The sequence below is a fragment of the Sarcophilus harrisii genome, chromosome 3 (assembly GCF_902635505.1).
Source record: "Sarcophilus harrisii chromosome 3, mSarHar1.11, whole genome shotgun sequence".
Lineage (NCBI taxonomy): Eukaryota > Metazoa > Chordata > Mammalia > Dasyuromorphia > Dasyuridae > Sarcophilus > Sarcophilus harrisii.
In genome coordinates this window covers 58,637,910-58,656,441 of record NC_045428.1, presented here as the reverse complement: position 1 = coordinate 58,656,441, position 18,532 = coordinate 58,637,910, and the positions used below count along the sequence as shown (strand labels likewise).

The window sequence follows — 18,532 nt, the reverse complement described above, 5'->3', positions numbered from 1 at the left end:
TGTATTCTCTTCCAGGATGTGTCCATGGTCAAGCAGCAAATAGTTTTAATGTCTCACCTTCCTACTCCTCTAGGCAGATACATGTCCTACTTTTTTGAGGATGGGGTGGGATAGGATCTCTGATTACATTGTTGTAAGGATCTTCCCAATGAAGAACTCCCTCTCACAAAGAAGACTGACACCTTCTTCGTAATATATAGTTTTAGAAAACTGCTCAGAGAATGGAGGGCTTGAAAGACTTGCTCAGAGTTACGCAGCTGGTATGTGTCAGAGGCTGAATCTGAATCCTGATCCTCTTCCTTCCAAAGTCAGTTTTTCTAATTCCTACTGCATCTCAAAGAAATATCCTACTTGGGTAGGGAAAAAACTTCATAGTTTAGTTAAGCAGAGTGTGATACTATAACATAAGAGTAAGACAGTAATATCTTCTCTAGTCAAACTTTTATCGATTGAGAATTGACTATATGTCTAAATAGATCTGTCTGCACTAAGCCTTATCACTTGGATTTTCCTATCTACTCTGGAACTTTAAAAAATTTTCCAGTCAGAATAGAAGAATCTTCAGATCAAAGATTACTAAATTCCCTCTTCATTTGTCTGTAGTTCCTGAGACTTAGAAAGTGAATAATGATGCTACTGGATTATGCCCATACTAAAAATCATCTTCCCTCCTTTTGACCCAAAAGGCTATTGGTCATCTAATACAACCCCCTTGTTTTACAGATAAGGACACTGAGGTCCAGAGAAGTCAAATAACACAGGAAGTACATGGCAGAGACAGGCTTTGAACTAATGTTTTCTGACTCCAATCTGGTACACTTTGAGGTTTTGGAGGGGCAGGTAAGCGTGGGATATAGCTACATATAACCCAACACCAATGTTCTTCCTTAATATAGAATTTTGGTTAAACTGAGAGCCTTATTATGTCCATGAAAAAGATGTAATAAACTCAGTCTCCTCATTTGGAAAGTGAGCTAGGATAGCCTGAGGCCTCTTCCAGCTCTAACATTCTGTAACTGGACCAGTCTTGTAGGAATCATGAGGGATAACCAGTGGAGGACCTGTATCTTCCATTATGTTCAATGTCAAGAGATCTGTAGAAAGTCATAGGAGGACATGAATGAGAGTCACAGGGGATGAGGAATTATGGATGGCTTGCTCTTTGTACTGTTGGAGGAAGTATCTATATTTGTGAAATTATAGGTCTTTCTAAGAATAAAAGTTTATTTTAGGCAATATTTATTATATCCCAAGGCATCCCCTTATAAAAAGGGGAAGTGGGGTGAAAAATCACTGGTGAAATGGAGAACATAAAATATGAGAAGTCTTAAATTATAAAGTTTTCTATTTGGGATCAGACTACTCTCAAGTCTTTCATTTTTCAGATTGGGAAATTATGATCATAGGAGCATGGATTAGGAATGGGAAAGGACCCTAAAGGTCAATTTGTTCAATTCACTTATGTTACAGGTGAGAAAATTGTGGTATGGAGACATTAATTAACTTGCCTGTAGTCACAGAGACTCCAAATCTAAGGCCTTATCTACTTCTTGTTTCAGAGAAACTGAGTGTCTTCTCCAAGACCACCTAACTGGTCAATGACCAAACCAGGGTTAAGATCCAATTCCCTGACTCTTCATACAATCTTCTTCCCACTATACCCACTGCCAAGTAAACAATTCAGTTTTTCAATGAGATCATAGGCATTTTAGATTACTGGCAGTTTGCTGTAGTGGATATCTTGGAGTTGAAGTCATGAAGGATTGGGTTCAGATTCTACCACTAACTTTTCCTAGATTGTGATCTTGTGGAAATCACTTACTTTCTCTGTTCTTGCTCATATGTATAACGGGAATAATAGTAGCACCTACTTCTCAAAGTTGTGAGTTTCCAATGTGATGCTTTTAAAAGTCCTCTGCAAACCTTAATGTATCATCACTCTTATGACAGGAATTTGGGCAGGGAGGTCTGGTGGAAAGAACTCTGGCCCCAGAGTTGGGAAACACCTAGATTTGAGTCACTAACTAGTTGTGATAACTCACATTTATTAGGATGGGACAGCTGACAAAACTCTATACTTTTCACAACTCTGTGAGGTTGGTAGAGCAAGAATTGTTATCGTTATTGTTGTTCATCCTTTGTTTTTGAAGAGGAGCAGTTACACTCTTATTTGATAGGAATTTGAAGCTGCAAAAATCTAATGTCCAAGATCATGTGCCTAGTAAGTGTTAAGGGTGAACTTGAACCTTGATGACTCCAACTCATAGTTTTGCTGTATTTAGGTGGCTATGAGCCCTTTCACATGGCATTACTGACACATGGTGATTATTTCTCAAGAGTTAACTTTATTTTAGGGGTTATGTATTATAATCTATAGCATGCGTGAGAAGGAAAGGTGGGGTGAAAAACATCTGGTGAAATGCTTCCAGAGGACAGAGTTTTTTTTAAACCCTATTCTTGGTGTAAAGCTTTAATTATCTTCTCTCTGTGTATTTCTCTCTCTCTCTAGCGCGCTCTCTCTCTCTCTCTCTCTCTCTCTCTCTCTCTCTCTTTATTTATTTGTCTGTCTTTCTCTGTCTCTGTGTCTGTGTGTCTCCTCTTTTTCTCTCCTTTCCTCCCTCCTCCTCTCTCTTTCTCTTTCTCTTTTCTCTTTTCTCTTTTCCTTTTTCTCTCTCTCCCTCCTACTTCTCTGTCTCTGTCTTTCTCTCTGTCTCCCTGTTTCTTGTCTTTCTCTGCCTGTCTCTCTTTCTGTGTGTGTTTGTCTATCTCTCTGTCTTCATCTCTTTGTCTCTGTCTGTTTCTCTGTCTCTTTGTCTTTGAATGTCTCTGTCTCTCTCTCTCTCTCTGTCTCTGTCTCTCTCTCACTCTCCTTCCTTCCACCCACCACTCCTCCTAACCCCTCTGCTTTGTTTTCATTGCCACCTGAAAACTTTGGCTCACAGTTCAGAAATAAGAAGTAAATGCGGATTCCCAAGTCTTTCTTTTCACAGCTGTCTAGTTCATGAGTTGAACTGCAGTACTTCTGAGTTCATCCGTTCACTCCAAAATGACCAACTTCTGTTGTAAACTTTCCCTCCAGGACACGTGACAATACATTTCTTGAATATATATCCCAGCTGCAGGAGCAAAAAAGCTTTCAGTACTTCAGACATCTGGGAGAGGGAGATTTCTGTTGGACTTTGTGTTAACAGGAATTAAGGATTTCATTTGGATTTTCCCTTCCTGTCTCTTAGGGTAAGTAATATTTATCATGGAAAAATATTTGAGGAGGCATGCCTAACAAATTATTGTTACAGTTTTCCATTAAAAAATGTATCTAAGGAAACATTGGCAAGATACACAGAGCACTGGTAGATGAATTTTGCAAGTCTGCAGGTTTTATTCTCTTGAAATGGTCTTTTCTCATTTTGAAAGAAATGCATTATACTAAAATTGTACTTTCTAGGGTTCCCTCACCCCTCTTCTTTATGCAAAACAGCAAAACTTGTTTTTAGCCTTTTATTATCTGAGGATTTTAGGAAGAACTAATCTGCATGATTTCTCTGTCAAATTCAGATTGTGAAAGCTCAACTTTGATGTCCGAGATGGATGATGCAGTGGCTAACACTTCCTTACCTGAAACCTCCAGCTCCCTGCCTGAGCCCCAGACCTCCACCAGTGTGGGTGGGAGTGGGAGTGAGTACTTTTACGTTCTGGTTGTCATGTCCTTCTATGGCATCTTCTTAATTGGAATCATGCTGGGCTACATGAAGTCTAAGAGAAGAGAGAAGAAATCTAACCTGCTTCTGCTCTACAAGGATGAAGAGAGGCTCTGGGGGGAAGCCATGAAGCCTCTGCCCATTGTGTCAGGGCTGAGGTCAACCCAGGTGCCCTTGATGCTGAACATGCTTCAGGAGAGCATGGGACCGGCTCTGTCGTGCACCATCTGCTCCATGGAAGCAGGCAGCGTGAGCTCAGAGTCATCCTCCCCTGATGTGCATTTTACCATCCAGGAGGAAGTGCCTGATGATGAACTAGGAGAGACCTCAGAGACACCCCTCCATGAAAGCAGCGAGGGGTCTTCGGAGAACATCCCTCAGAATTCCTAGCACTCTGCAGTGACCTCCAGAGGTGGCCCTGTTAGCCAGCACACTTAGCACGAGGAAGGAGATATGCCCAGCATCCGATTCCACTTCTCCAGTGCAGCTACCACTTTAGAGAGACTCATATCTGGCCCCTGTCATGGGTCCCAGGGTAGTGGCTCAACCTGAGATGGCAGGATCAAGGAATCAAATGATGTGCTCGGGACCTGGACTTGGCATTGAAAAAGTCCCACCAAGAGACACCATTTGTATATTTAATGCCATACCTGGGTTTTTAATTGTACCTGTTCAGAACATGGTATGATGACGTTTCTGTTATTTCCCTGGATGCTTGTAAAAGGTACTGCCTTTGCTCAGAGTACTATGCAATGTCTAGGGCCAAAGCTTCAGCACTGGAGGTTATTAATCCAAGTTTCTCTTTGGTAGAAAAGGAAACTGAGGTTCAGAAAACTTCAAGTGACTGGTCTAAAATCAAACAGGTAGTAAGTGGAAAAGTTGGGTTTGGCCTCCAATCCAGGACTCCACCCAGCCTCTTGGAATAGTGGAGAGAATTTGCTTAATACCAGGGATTCCTTTTGATTCCCTAATGCCCCTAGAACTTTGTTCTCCTAGATCACTGATTAACTGTTTAGTACCTCTTCTGGGTTTCTTGTCATTACAGACCAGGGCAGACTTCTTGCAAAGGCTGTGGAGGGTTAGGATGAAAGACTTGACAAAGCCAAGTTTGACCGTGGAAAAATTGATCACCTGAACCTGATGATCTATCACATCTACTGTAAAAACTCTTTCTGTACTTAAAACCATTTGAGACCATTTCAACAGTTTACCATCTGGGTCCTAATCTGTAACCTCTGAGAACATTTCAATAATTTACCATCTGGATCCTAACCTGTAATCTCTGACTTTCTGATGTCACTTGGCTGGGCTCTTTGATTTGGGAGATCAGCTTCTTTTGGGAAGGTAGCATGAAACCAGGAAGCCTTAATTTCCTTTGCAGCTGGCCGGCGTGGTTGGGGAATGGTCTTGATGTGTCCTCCTAGCTGTCACTACGGAGGCCAGAGCACTATTGTCAACACCCCTTGTCTTTCTAGCCAACTCTCTTTGCAAGACAGACGTAATAGGGGCCTTCTAAATGTGGTTCTTTATCACGTAGCTGGGAACAGGAAGGGCATTCTCACGCGGAGAGCACGGGAATGGGGGGCCAAATCCCGTGGCCTCTGGTTCCTGGTTCTACCACTCATTTGCTGTGTGGTCCTGGGCATTGGCCCAAAGCCTTCGCGTCCTCATTTGGCAAATGAGTTTCATAATGATACTTACTCCCCAGAGACATGGGGGAGGATTTCTTTAGATTTTTAAGGCTCTGCAATAAATACTTCTCTGCCTGGGGTGAGGGATGCTTTGGGGAGTACAAAATATTCTTCCCATAGTTAGTTAGTGTTGGGGTGGGGGGATGGATTCTATGGATAAAGGAATAGATAGAGATCCAGGGCTCCTGGTGCTGAGAGAACTTGGTTTTCCCAGGAAGGAATCTAAGGAGTTGACAATTCATTTGGTCTGGAGAGTGTCCTGATATTCCCTGGAAATAGGGTATGCACAGAACTGTGAGACTGATATTTGGATGAGTCTGCCAGTGCCTCAAGCAAAAGGAATTGGAAGTTTAAAAGAATGGCGTCCAGCAATGCTCCTTAAATGTCTTCACATATTCTTATGTTAAAATAACTTTGTGACCATTTCCTTCTGGTGTTCTGAGCCTAGAAGAAAGGGAGAACACGTGAGACATAGAATAAAGAAAGAAGGAAAAATAACGGGAACGAGAAAGCTGCAAAGGAGGGAGGGGGGATGAGAAAAGGAGGGAAGGATGACAGGAAGGAGACTGCTAGGAGTGGGATGGGGGATACAGGCTGCAGCCACTGTATCCCTGTGCAAGGGTTAACAGCTGAAAAGTTGGATCGTCACTCTGCTGTGTCAGAAAGACACAAGAAATTTATGTTTGGGAGGGGAAAAAAGGGCCCTCTTGGTCACTTAAAACGCAAAGAGTAGATTTACTCCAAAGGGGGCTGTTTAAGTTTGAAAGAAGCCAAGTTAAGTTTGGCCCCTTGCCTGGAATCACTTGAATTCTGAAACTTTACTGAGACCGACAGACTTGCGAGTTGTCACATTTTCCATTACTTGCTTCATCCCTGAGGTTTGGTGCAAGTCTATCTGTGCCTATGAAACAAACACGGTGTACATACTTATGATTGTACCGAGTTGTATAGAATTGTCTCTTGTATTTAACAGTTTGTATTTTTCACAAAGTTTTTTTATTTAACTAAATAAACACATTTTTTTCCTCCTATTTCTTGGAAGCCATGAATTTTTTCTGTTCTGTCCTTTTTAGCTCAATCCCAAGGTCCAAGAAAAGCAAAGTAGGGTCTCGGGCTTCCTTCAGGAGTCTCATTCACTTTCCAAAGACAGTCCCCTCTTCCATGTACCCCATCTCTCCCTTAGCCAGGCTGAACAAGAGCCTGCTTTTCCATCCTTCAATATCCTTTGCTTTTGATGGAAAACAAGTTGCAAAAGTTCTTTCGATGGCCTCCCTATTTCTCATTTGGCTGCTGCCCCATTTGGCTTTCAGTTTGCCCCAAGATGCAAGTGCCTCTAAGATGTTGTTTTAGATTTGGCTGTGAGCAAGAGTTTGGGCTGAGTGTTGGTCTGGCCAATGTTATCCGTGACTGTGGCTGCAGCAGTGTGGGCTGATGGAGAGAGACACACAAGGCTTCCAAGAAGCTCTGCTCAGAGTCAATCCCATTCAGGGGCTATGGGGATGGATGGGCTATCCCTGATCAGTCAATTAGCAAGGACTAATTAAGAACTTACTGTATTCTGGGGATATGAAGACAAAAATAAAACAGTGTCTGACCTTAAAAAAAAATATTTTCCCTCAGGGGAAAAATATGTTTATATAGGGACTGGGATTAGATCTAGAATTTTATTTGTATGGGAAAATATCAGATGGGGGATCTCCCACTACCATGTAAGCTGCCATCTTCTCAGAAATGTAAAGTCTTAGAGAATTGCCTCATACACCAAGAAATTAAGTTACTTGTCCAGGGTCACATAGTCAATATGTAAAAGAGGCAGGATGGTCTTTCTGGTTTTAAGGCCTGCTCTGTAACTTCTCTCTCTGTGTTTCTGTCTCTCTTTCTGTATATATATATATATATATATATATATATATATATATATACATACAAGGTATATTTAAAAGGTAACGGGGAGAGGCACAAATATATGGAAGGATCCAGAAAAATCTCATGCAGAAGGTGGCACTTTAGCTAAACTCTGAAGGAAAACTAGAAATAGCAAGATGTATAGGTAAAGAAGAAATGCATTCTCTACATAAGAGACAGTCAGTTTAAAGTCATGGAGCATCATGTCTGAGGAATGGAAAGCAGATCAGTTGAACTGAATCATAGAGTCAAATGGAGAAGGTTGGAACCAAGTTGTAAAAGGCTTTAAAAGTTCAACAGAAAAATTTATGTTTGATTCCAAAGCAAGAGGGAGTCACTGAAGCTTCATGAGCAGGAGAGGTGATATGGTAAGGTAAGTATGTGCTTTAATTATTTGGTACCTGTGTGGAGAAGAGATCAGAAATCTGAGGTAAGGTAAAGGTAATCTCTGCCCTTCACTCCTTTTCACCCTTCATCCCAGAGGGTGGGCTCCTCCCCTTTGGGTATCTTTGGCAGAACTGGATGTAGACTGAGATCTTATCAGTTTTTAGGATGCCCAAGAAGTTATTCTGGAAACTTAAGATTTCTTCTAAAGGCTAGGCAAGTGCTTCTCTGGTCATCTCTGCATAGTAAAAGCTGGTAGGAAGTACCCCTTACTTTTCCTATCATATGTTTCCCATAAATTCATATTTCTATCTGGTAAGAAAAGAACTGTCTACTTATAAAGTAGTCTGACAATGATATGGTTGAACCCAAATGCTATACAGATGCCACAGGAACAAAAATCTACCAATAACTTCTTGTTTCAATGGTAAAACAAGGATACTCATTGGAAGACCAGAAAGCCAAAGAGATGAAGGTTTTCCAGTTTATTCCACTTTAGTTCTATAAAGCAGAATGAATATCTCTTCTTTTGTGGATCTCTCTCCACCTCAGCACAATCCCTGGTACTTGACAAGGACTTGAAGAGGTCATAGATTTAGAACTAGGACGCACTCTAAGGAAATTTAGTTGAAAAAAAATCCCTTATTTTATAAAGGGGAAAACTGAAATCCAGAGAGGGTCAAGCAGGTGAATAGCAGAATTAGGACTTGAAGCTGGATGCTTTCCCTGAAAATCCAGTGTCCATTCCACTGTACCACTCTCCCTCCTAACTACTTGTTGAATTGCCTTCAATTGAATCATTTGAGGGAAACTAGTTAAGGTAATTTCACCTTAAACAAAAGAAAAATACAAAAAAAAAAAAAAAAAAAAAAAAGAAAAAACTCCAGTTTACCTAAAATATTAATGGACTATAATAGGTCATTTTCTTGGCAAGTTTGTTTTTTTGAATGACCACCTACATGCATGAGCATAATTTGCCACAGATTCATAAAATCTCTTTCTTCCTTCTCTCTTCCTCTCTCTGTCTCTGCCTCTCTCCCTTTCTCCCCCCTTCCCTCTCTCCTTCTTTCCTTCCTTCCTTCCCTCCCTCCTTCTTTCTCTGTCTCTGTCTCTCTCCCCTCCCACCCCACCCCTTTGTCTCACTCTCTCTCACACACACATAAAGCATAACCTTTATCCCAGGGGACTGAAGCTGTGCAGAGCTACTCACGCTTTGACAAAACCAAAGGCAGAATTTGGCCCCCGGCACCTAATATATTAGAAACATATTTGAAACACGCTTAAATGTTAAAGATGAGGTAAGTGGAATGTTCTCTCTGCTCCATGCTGTTCTAATTACACCTTTGTACGTCAGACCCAGGCAAAGATGCTACAGAGAAAAGATCTCCTCCGTGGAGAGAATCATGGGATTTAAACTACTGGGAAATAAGGAAGACAAGCCAGGAATCAGAGCTCTTGGCTTGCTTTGGGCTTCAGCTGGAAAGCGTGCGGCCTCCTTCAGTGCAGAGCTGCTTTCTAGAGGCTCTCGTGGTCAGGCATACCGATCCAGACCGCAGCCGAAATAAATCATTTATCATTCTCCAAAATGCTGCTCTGTCCTTAAATACCGTGGAACATAGAGTACATTGAGCATAAAATAGAATTTCCATGCCTGGATTTTTATGGAACATGCATTTGCTTTGTATCCTAAGACTTACAGCCTAGGCCCACTGGGCTAGAGAGGCCATGGTTCGGGTCATGAGGCTGAACAGGAACTCCCTGTTTTAAAACTCAATCTTTTTGTGATTGGGGAGAGCAGAGATCTCTTGGTTTGTTTTCCCTTTGTAATAGCCACCCCCTGCTTTACAACTCCAAGCTCTGGTTCTAGCAGGGGCATTAGGGTGGGAACTGGGGAATGATGGCATGGAGATAGGGAATGAAAAACAGGACCTGCAGTTGATTTAATAAGGACTATAAAAACTTAGTTTCATCAGCATCCCTGCTCCATACTTGGAGTGGGATGCTAGAGCAATCTCAGTTTTGCAGGCTTCACTGGATAGATCCAGCAGAAATAAGGGATTACCAGATTGGCCTACCTTATTAGGTTAGATATTAATAATAATTTTAAAAAATATTTCATGGCAAAGTATCCTAAGAATCTTTAAATATTGCATGAAGCTAAATGAAAACAAAATCAACTTCAGACATAAAAAATGTACACTCCAGCCAGGAGGAAGCAAAAGTAAGCCACAGAAACATCCTCTCCTTCCATAGCCAGTTAGCTTTCTCAAGGGGGCAAAATAATCAGGGAAAGGTCACCATTTGCCAAAGCAGAAGGGATAGTAGTAGAAGAAAAAACAACTGTTAAATCTCTCCTTGCTCCATTACCAAACCCTTTCCTCCCACACAATGACATTTTGGGATTTAAATAGTGATATGAGCTGTTACCATGGAGATATCAAGCCAAGGCTGCTTCACCCAATGAATCACTGAATCTGACAACTTGGTTCGTTTGGGCCATTCAATGACTTGGGCAGATGGCAGCATCAAAGTCTGTGACTAGAGTGGACCTTGAAGGAAGTTAGGAGGAGCTGGGTTCAAAATCTACTATCTCTGTGATAATAATGATAGTTTAATGATATGATAATAATCTTAATAGTTGCTACCATTAAGATTGTGTTTTAAGGTTGGCAAAACACTTTACATACATTATCCCATATGATCCAGTAAGTCACGACTTCTTTAAACCTCAATTTTTAAATCTATAAAACAAAGAGAATAATAAATCTGGGGAGATCAAGTGAGATTAATAATGATAAGTGCTTTGAAAATGTAAAAATACCATATAAATATCTTGCTAAAAGGTACCATACACAATGAAGTAATATCAGTACTAGACATATGTACCAAGTGGTATTGCATCCATATTTTTGAAAAGTTTAAAGCATCATATAAATAAATATAAGCTATTTAAGCTTGGGGGTGCCATTAAAAAAATTAGTCCCTTTTTGCCAGTCCTTTAATAAGCATTTACTGAACTTCTACTATGTTTCAGGTACAAAGCAAATAGTCTCTGTTCTCAAAGAACCTGAATTCTTTCAGGGAGACAAGATGCACATACATAACTCTATTTTGAGTCTTTTCCACTCTGTTCTACCTCCTCTCTCAATTTCCCTCCCTCTTCTTCTCCTTTCCTTTTCTCAATTTTCCTTCCCTTTGCCTTCCCTTCCTTTCCTTTTCCTTCACTTCTCCTCTCTCTCCATGCACACATACAATGTATATAAAAACACATAGAATGCATTTTGGCAGGATGGGAGAGCTAAGAGGTACTCCTTAGGTGAATTAGAGATTAGATAAGGCATTAAAAGCAGTGGTAGGGATTTCTTCACTGTTAGCTAAAAATTACATCCTTTCCTAGGTCCTTATATGATTCTAATTCTTGCCCAAATTAATAGAAATATTGGTACTTAAACATTTAAGTACCTCAAGGTAACCATGATTTATTCCACTGGTCTGAGTAAGGCTACTGATATAACTTGTGTTCCCCTTTAGAACATAGTTAATCGTCTTCAGAAATTTCTATGTCTCAAAAGATTCATCATCCTAAGGCCAACCTAATGATGAACAACACTAATTTTCTTCAAAGCTTCAGCCTACAAGTGGATAGAGCACCTGCCCTGAAGTCAGGAAGACCTCAGTTCAGATTTGGCTTTAGACACTTAATATTTCCTAATTGTGTGACTCTGGGCAAGTCACTTAGCCCCAGTTACCTCAGCAAACCTTCAGGCTGCAGATACGCCATACATTGCTGTACCTGAACTTGAGTTTCTGGTTCTCTTCAGTTTGCCCTCAAACCCATTTCATTTTTCCCTTAAGAATTGCTTCCCCTTCACCAGCATGCAGGATGCTTTAATAAGTATCCTACTGAATTATAAAATGAAATACTCCAAGGAGATTTCCAACATAGGCCTTGACCTCAATGTGGCCAAAGATCTGATATACAACGAATAAGAAAGTTGAAATTATTTTTGAGAATCCCATCTCCAACTAGATGCCTATAGACTGTAGCTTTCAGTATAAAGTGATTGCTGCTCATTTAGTTTCTGTTCACTCAATAAACTGACTGAATCCTTGGGTTACTAGCTCCATTTCTCTTGATCAAACCCAGCGGTCACTGACCCATATGATGCAATAGAGCTGAGCAAGCAGAATTAACAGCCAATTTCCCTGAATGTGCTGCCACATGTCATAACCAGAAATTGTAGTATTAGGGGAGGAGCTATAAATAGGAGATATGGGCAGATGGGAATGAACATTTGTCTATTCCTCACAACTTCCTCGATTTGGATTTCCCTTCCTGTCCATCACATCCCAAACTCGATTCTCACAACATATCTAAATAGATATAACAATTCATTAAGGTTCTCCCTTTCTGTAGGTAATCGGGATTAGCTAACTAATGAGTCTTTTGAACTGAATGTCCTGTAGGTATCTCAGATTCACATCACCAAAGTGCAAATTGTTAACTTTCCTCACTGATCCTTCTCTTTTTTGGAAGGAAGAAAACAGGCATTTATTAAATACTTAATTTGTGCCAGCACAATATTCAACATTTTACAAATACTATCTCATTTTGATTTTCACAACAATCTTGGGAGGTAGGTGCTATTATAATTCTTATTTTTACAGACAATGACATTAAGGCAGACAGAGGTTAAATGACATGTTTGGGGTCACACAGATAATATGTGTTGGAGGTCAAATTTGAGTTCAAATTTTCTTGTCTCCAGGACCAATGTTTTAATACACTGTGTCATCAAGCAGCCTTCTGAATTTTTCTATACTGTTGAAGGTATTACCACATTCCATTTGTCCAGATTTGAAACCATGGTGTCATCTTTTCTATCTCTGTCTTTGTTTCTCCCTCTCTCTTTTTCTCTTTCTTTCTGTCTTTGTCTCTCTCTCTTCCTTCTCTCTCTCACCTCCCCTTCCCTCAGTTGCCTTTTTTCATTTTTTACATCTATGCCTTTCTGTCCATCTATACAACCATCATCTTAATTTAGGATTTCATCACTGCTCTTCCAAACTATTGCAATTCCCTTTCGGTTGGTTTCCTTGACTCATCTCATTTTTACTCCCATCCATCTTTTGTTTAGCTCCCAAAGTGTTATTTTACTAAAACACAGGCTTTACTATGTAACCCCACTACTCTATAAACTGTTGATTTTGATTATTTTTAGGATCAAAATTTCCCTGTTGATCATTTGTAACTTTTCATAACCATAGTCCCAGCCAACATTTTCTGGCTTGTTTAACATCACTATGCTTCATTCACTCCATCAAATTGTACTAGTTCTTTTCCTATTCTTCCTCATATATGACATTCCCTTTCCCATTTCCACTTCTTTGCATTATCTGTCTTCCATATCTGGAATGTATTTCTTCCTCAATCTTACCTCTTCACCCTATAGCATTCAAATCTTTGTTTAGTGATCACTTTCTATATTAAGGCTTTCCTGACTCATACTTATTTGCTGATACTTTTCCTCTCCCATTAACTTGCATCTATGTTATCTCCCCCAAAAGCATTAAGTTCCTTTTAGAATAATAATAATAGCTAACATTTAAAAAGCATCTACTATGTGTCAGGCATTGTGCTAGATATTACATAGATTTTATCTCATTTGCTCCTCCCAACAACCTTGGGGGAGAGAAATGCTATTTTATTACTATTTTATAGATGAAACCAAGGAAAACAAGTTAAGTGACTTGCCCATAGTCATATAGATAATATGTGTCTTGTGCTGAATTTGAACTTCCTGCCTCTAGGCTCAGCACGCTAGTCACTGTGCTACGTAGTTGCTGTTACACAGCAATTTATACAGTTTAACTTATACAGTTAAAAGAAATTTCTCTGGTCAAAACCATATACGTTTATCATCACCTGTTTTGTTTTAGCTTTTTTTGTATGTGTGTCATAGTTTCCAACTAGCTGTTCCCCAACAAGTTTCATGAAGATAATTATGTTTTATCTAGTTTTGGGATAAGGATAAATATAATTGATATTTAGGTAGTTTCTTAAAGTTTACAAAATACTCTGCATACATTGTTTCATTTGAACCAAACAGTAACCTTTGGGGGAAAAAAAAGCTCTGCTGGGATTATTATCCCCTTTTTACAGATGAGTAAACTGAAGCTAAATGATTTATTCAGGGGCATACCATTAGTAATTGAAGCACGATTCAAAACCTGGCCTGATTCACATTGAGTTTAACATTCTATCCATGAATTTTACATGACTCTTAATTCTTTTATAAGGATGTAGATGGTTTTTAAGAGTTTCAATGGCCAAGACAATTGATGATTCTAAACCCAACATGGTGACAAACCTTACTGAGCTTATCTAGGTTGATCATCACACAAAAGATATGTCATCCATTGCTCAGCTCTCACATTGCCAGGTTCTAGGTAGAACACTTTTGACTGCTTATTTACTCTGCTAATATAGTCATTGGGTAGCTAAGTGACATAGTGGATAGAACATTGGGCTGAAGTCAGAAATATCTGAAATCACCAGCTTCAGGCACTTCCTAGCTGTGTTATCGTAGGCAAGTGACTTAACTCTGTCTGCCTCAGTTCCTCTTCTGTAAAATGAGCTGGAGAAGGAAAAAGCAAATCACCTCAACAAGTCTGCCAAGAAATGGGGTCGTGGGGAGTTGAACACAATTGAACAACTTTCTGACTGAATATAATCATTGAGCCTCTAGAATCACCTTCATGATGAAATATCCGAAATTGGCTTTTGTGGAGGATGTAAAAACACCATGAAAGACATTGTGTTCATAAGAATATGTTTTTATTGACAAAGTGTATGATTGCATAAGGGCTGAAAAATTGTGTGTAATAATGTGGATTCAGATAATGCCGTACCTGGTCCCTCTCAGGAGTTGCAACTGAAACTACTGAATCTTTTGGCCTGGAGAGTTACCTAGTGTATCCCTCCCTATTCATCATTATGCAAGGTGCTTTCATCTCTTCTGTACCAATTATGAAATGAAAGATTCTTCCACAGAGTTTTCCTTGAGATTTCCCATATTAGCATTTAACTTGAACTTGTATTGCACGGGGCATAGTCAATATGCAACATAGAAGTTCTAGACTGCCTTAATAGTATTTTTGAGCACTCTACCTCCTATTAGCCTAATACAGTCTGTGACCTGCACATATAAGTGACTATTACTCATTCTGTTCTTGTTCACTCAATATCCAGGAATCCTGTGGTTCCTGGCTCTGTTTCCCCTGAACAAACCCAGTAGTCATCACCCCATGTGAAGCAATGGAGCTAAGTATGCAGAAACACTCAGCAAAATCCCCTAAATGTGCTGCCATATGATATAACTGGAAATGTAAGTATAAAAGAAGGAACTATAAATAGAATAAAGCTAATTAAACAGGAAGAAGCCCAAGTGTGTTGCCCAGAGTTCCCAGTATTTATTCTCTCCCCCCCTCCATGTACAGGATAAAGTTCCAGTGCCAATTCTGAACAGATGTAGCATCACTTGGTGGAATGTTCTCTCTTTACAAGTAGATTGTATTAAGGGACTGATGCCCTGTTTGGTTATATTTGGAGGAATTTTCTGATGCTTGTTTTATGGATTCACTTGCTCAGTCTGCCAGCTTGTAGATTAATGCAGTTGGAAGGGATCTTCTAGGTTATCAATTCCAAACCACAACCTTTTTTTCTTGCCCTTCTTTGTACCAGTTATCTGTATAGGTGTCATTTTGTCCCAATAGAATGAAAGCTCTTTGAAGACGGGGACTATGTCTTGTCTAAATTTGTTAACTCTCCAATTCCTAGCAATACTACTCTGCAAAAGCAGGCATTTTATAAATGTTGATTGGATTGAACCTAGTCCAACACAGCTCAGCATACTTGGACTTGGACAGCATACTTGAATTGATTTTGAAGTTATGGTCAGTTTTAGCCTTGGCCTAATGTTGAAGGTTCCTTCACCAACCTGAAAGGAACTATGGGGATATCCTCCATTTTTACTTAGAACTTATTTTTAATGTTCAAGTAATTTTTTTCAATTAATAAAAAAACATTTTCTCACTCTCAGTTGAAGAGACAGACAGAGAGAGACAGAGAGGGAAAGACAGAGAGAGAGAGAGAGAGAGAGAGAGAGAGAGAGAGAGAAGGAGGGAGAGAAGGAAAGGAAGTGAGGGAGAGGGAAGGAGAGAGAGGGAGAGAGAGAGGAACTAATACATCTGTAACAAACTTGCATATTCAAAGAAAGTAAATGCCTGCACTGGTCATGTCAAAAATACTTATTTTTCATTCATTACTTTTTTGTTTCAAATTGAGTGGCATGTTTCTTTTGGTATTGGGGTTGGCCATTTGTTAGTCAGTTACTTGGAACTTTAAAGAGTACAGAAATGATATTACCCTAACCGGCATCATTAGCAATATAATCATGAGTATATAAGAAATCCCTACTGTGACATGGTCAGTTCTGCCAATACCAGCCAATCAGCTTCTTGTTGAAGCCCATTTCAAGCCTTTGGTCTTTTCTCCTCTCTTCTTTCATACAAAAATGTCACTGATTCTTACTACTAAACAGGCACTATTTTCTGCAAATAATTGACTTAGAAACAAATGACCAGAACAGTCATTAATTCTCTATGTGGTCTTAGATAAACCTTTCATTTTCCTAATTCGAGTTTGCTCACTGGAAAATGAGGAGAGAGGTCTAGTATAGTGGAAAGAGCATTGGATTTGGAATCATATTTGTTGCATATGAGGTACTCTGTCAAGATCTGAGAAGCCTAGAAAAACCTCTCCTCATTCAAGGCACTCTATGGAACCACATCCATTCAAAATCATTGATCATGTGTCCCTACTGCTGGGATTACTTTTACTAATCATCTAGATCAGTGGTCTCAAAGTATGGTCTAGAGAATCCTGGGGATCTCTGAAACCCTTTTAGAGGGTCTACAAATTCAAAAATAGTTTTTATTTCCTATGATAAATGTCTATAAATATAACCTAGATAAACAAAAATGCTTTGGAGATATCCTTAATAATTTTTAATAGGACGAAGATACTGAAACAAAAGTTTGAGAACCACTGATCTAGATGATATTAGAGGACATATATGGAAGCATATACATCTATCCATCCATCTATCTATCTATCTATCTATCTATCCATCCATCTATCCAAAGGAAGATTTAGGATTTAGATGTTTCTGTCTTCAGATTTATGCTACCTTAAATGCTTTACAATACCACTTTGTAAACCAATATGGACAAGTTTTGATTTCACAGTTTGGACTGGAAAGAACAGTAGAACACTACTGTTTACCAACTACATTCTTTTTAAAAGACCCAGATTCAAATCCTGACTCTCTTGCTTTCTACAGTTTAACTAGGACCAAATCATTCCCCTTCTCTTGGGCTTTTTTCCCTTATTTGAAATTAACATGACCAAACTAGATCTGGATTTCTTAACCTGGAATCTATGAATTGTGTTCCAACATTATTAGTCTGTTGTATCTTATTTCATACAATTGAAACCATTCTTCTCAGAAAGGGTCTGCAATTTTCCCAATCTGCTGCCAAATAACCTCTAGATTAGAGGATCTCTCAAATCTTTCAAACTCTAAATCCTACCTCTATGACTAGATTATTTTCAAAATCTCCTCTGGCTCTACCTTTGGAGCATTCTTGGCAATAGCTTTTTGAATAATTAAAGAAGGGATTGAGGTTAAAGATCACAACTTTTAAAGAGCCATAATATCAATTATTATTATTTTTAAACTAGAGTCTTCTTGTTGGCCATGTCTGACGCCATATGACCCTATTGACAAACTCCGTGGAGGGTTTTTTTTTTTTTTGGCAAAGATACTGGAATGCTTTGCTATTCCCTTCTCCAGTATCCACATTTTACAGATCAGGCAACTGAGGCAAATAATGGTTAAATATTTTGTTCAGAGTCACACAATTGATAACTATTTGAGACTGGAATTTAATTCAGATCTTCTTGACTCTAGTGCTCTATTCACAGAATCACCTTGCTGCTCCCAACTTGAAACTAGCCTGCATGATTTGGTTCCATGAAAATAATACTTTAGGTGAAAATAATTTAAGCCTGATGAAAATGAGATGAGTTCTTGCAGGAGCCAAAATTCAAACCATTAAAATTAATTTTGGTAAGATCATTACTCTTACAGTTTGAATTATCTTTATAAGTGTTGCATAATAATTGAAGTTTTTTGATCAAAGTTTACACATACTTTAAATACATCTTTCCATTTCAGTTGTACAATGACCCTGGTTCTAAGGTTATTTTCATTTTCTAGATGAAGAAATAGAGATGCAAAAGAGTTATGATTTGCCAACTGGTAACTGGGATAACTGGATGAAGCAGTGCCAAAGTTGAAGTCAGGAAGACCTGAATTCAAATCCAGATACTTTCTAGCTGTATGACTCTAGTCAAGTCATTTAACTCTGCCTCAGTTCTTCATTTGTAAAATAAGCTGGAGAAGGAAATGGCAAAACAGTCCAGTGTCTTTGCCAAGAAAACCCAAATGGGGTCATGAAGAGTTGAGTGCAACTCAGAGGGCTGAACAACAACAAACTCAGCTAGTAAGTGGTCAGAGGCAGCATGTGATTCCAGATCTCTCTGTGTCTAGAAGACAATGCCTCTCTCTCTTTCTCATAAATGCTTATTTTATTCTATTTTGAACTTAAGAAAAAATAAGCATTTTCATAACAGAATAAAAGAAAGATTATACATGAAACTGTAAATCTGTAATGTACAATTTGCTTTTAAATATATAACAAAGTTATCATATAACTTTCTTTTTTCCTTTT

General features: G+C 39.1%; 1 protein-coding gene across 2 annotated transcripts in view; it reads left to right on the top strand.

The window, feature by feature from the left end:
• Positions 1–6,420, top strand: part of KCNE4 (potassium voltage-gated channel subfamily E regulatory subunit 4) — a 73,695-nt gene extending 67,275 nt beyond the window's left edge. The window contains exons 1-3 of one of the 2 annotated variants that reach the window (XM_023500813.2): positions 741–840; positions 3,080–3,234; positions 3,556–6,420. In XM_023500813.2, coding sequence (XP_023356581.1) covers positions 3,576–4,088 — 513 coding nt within the window. In that variant the 5' untranslated portion in view covers positions 741–840; positions 3,080–3,234; positions 3,556–3,575 and the 3' untranslated portion in view covers positions 4,089–6,420. Of the gene's footprint in view, positions 1–740; positions 841–3,079; positions 3,235–3,555 lie in introns of those variants that run through there. The other variant, XM_031957963.1, reaches the window with a different exon arrangement.
• Positions 6,421–18,532: the final 12,112 nt, after the last annotated feature.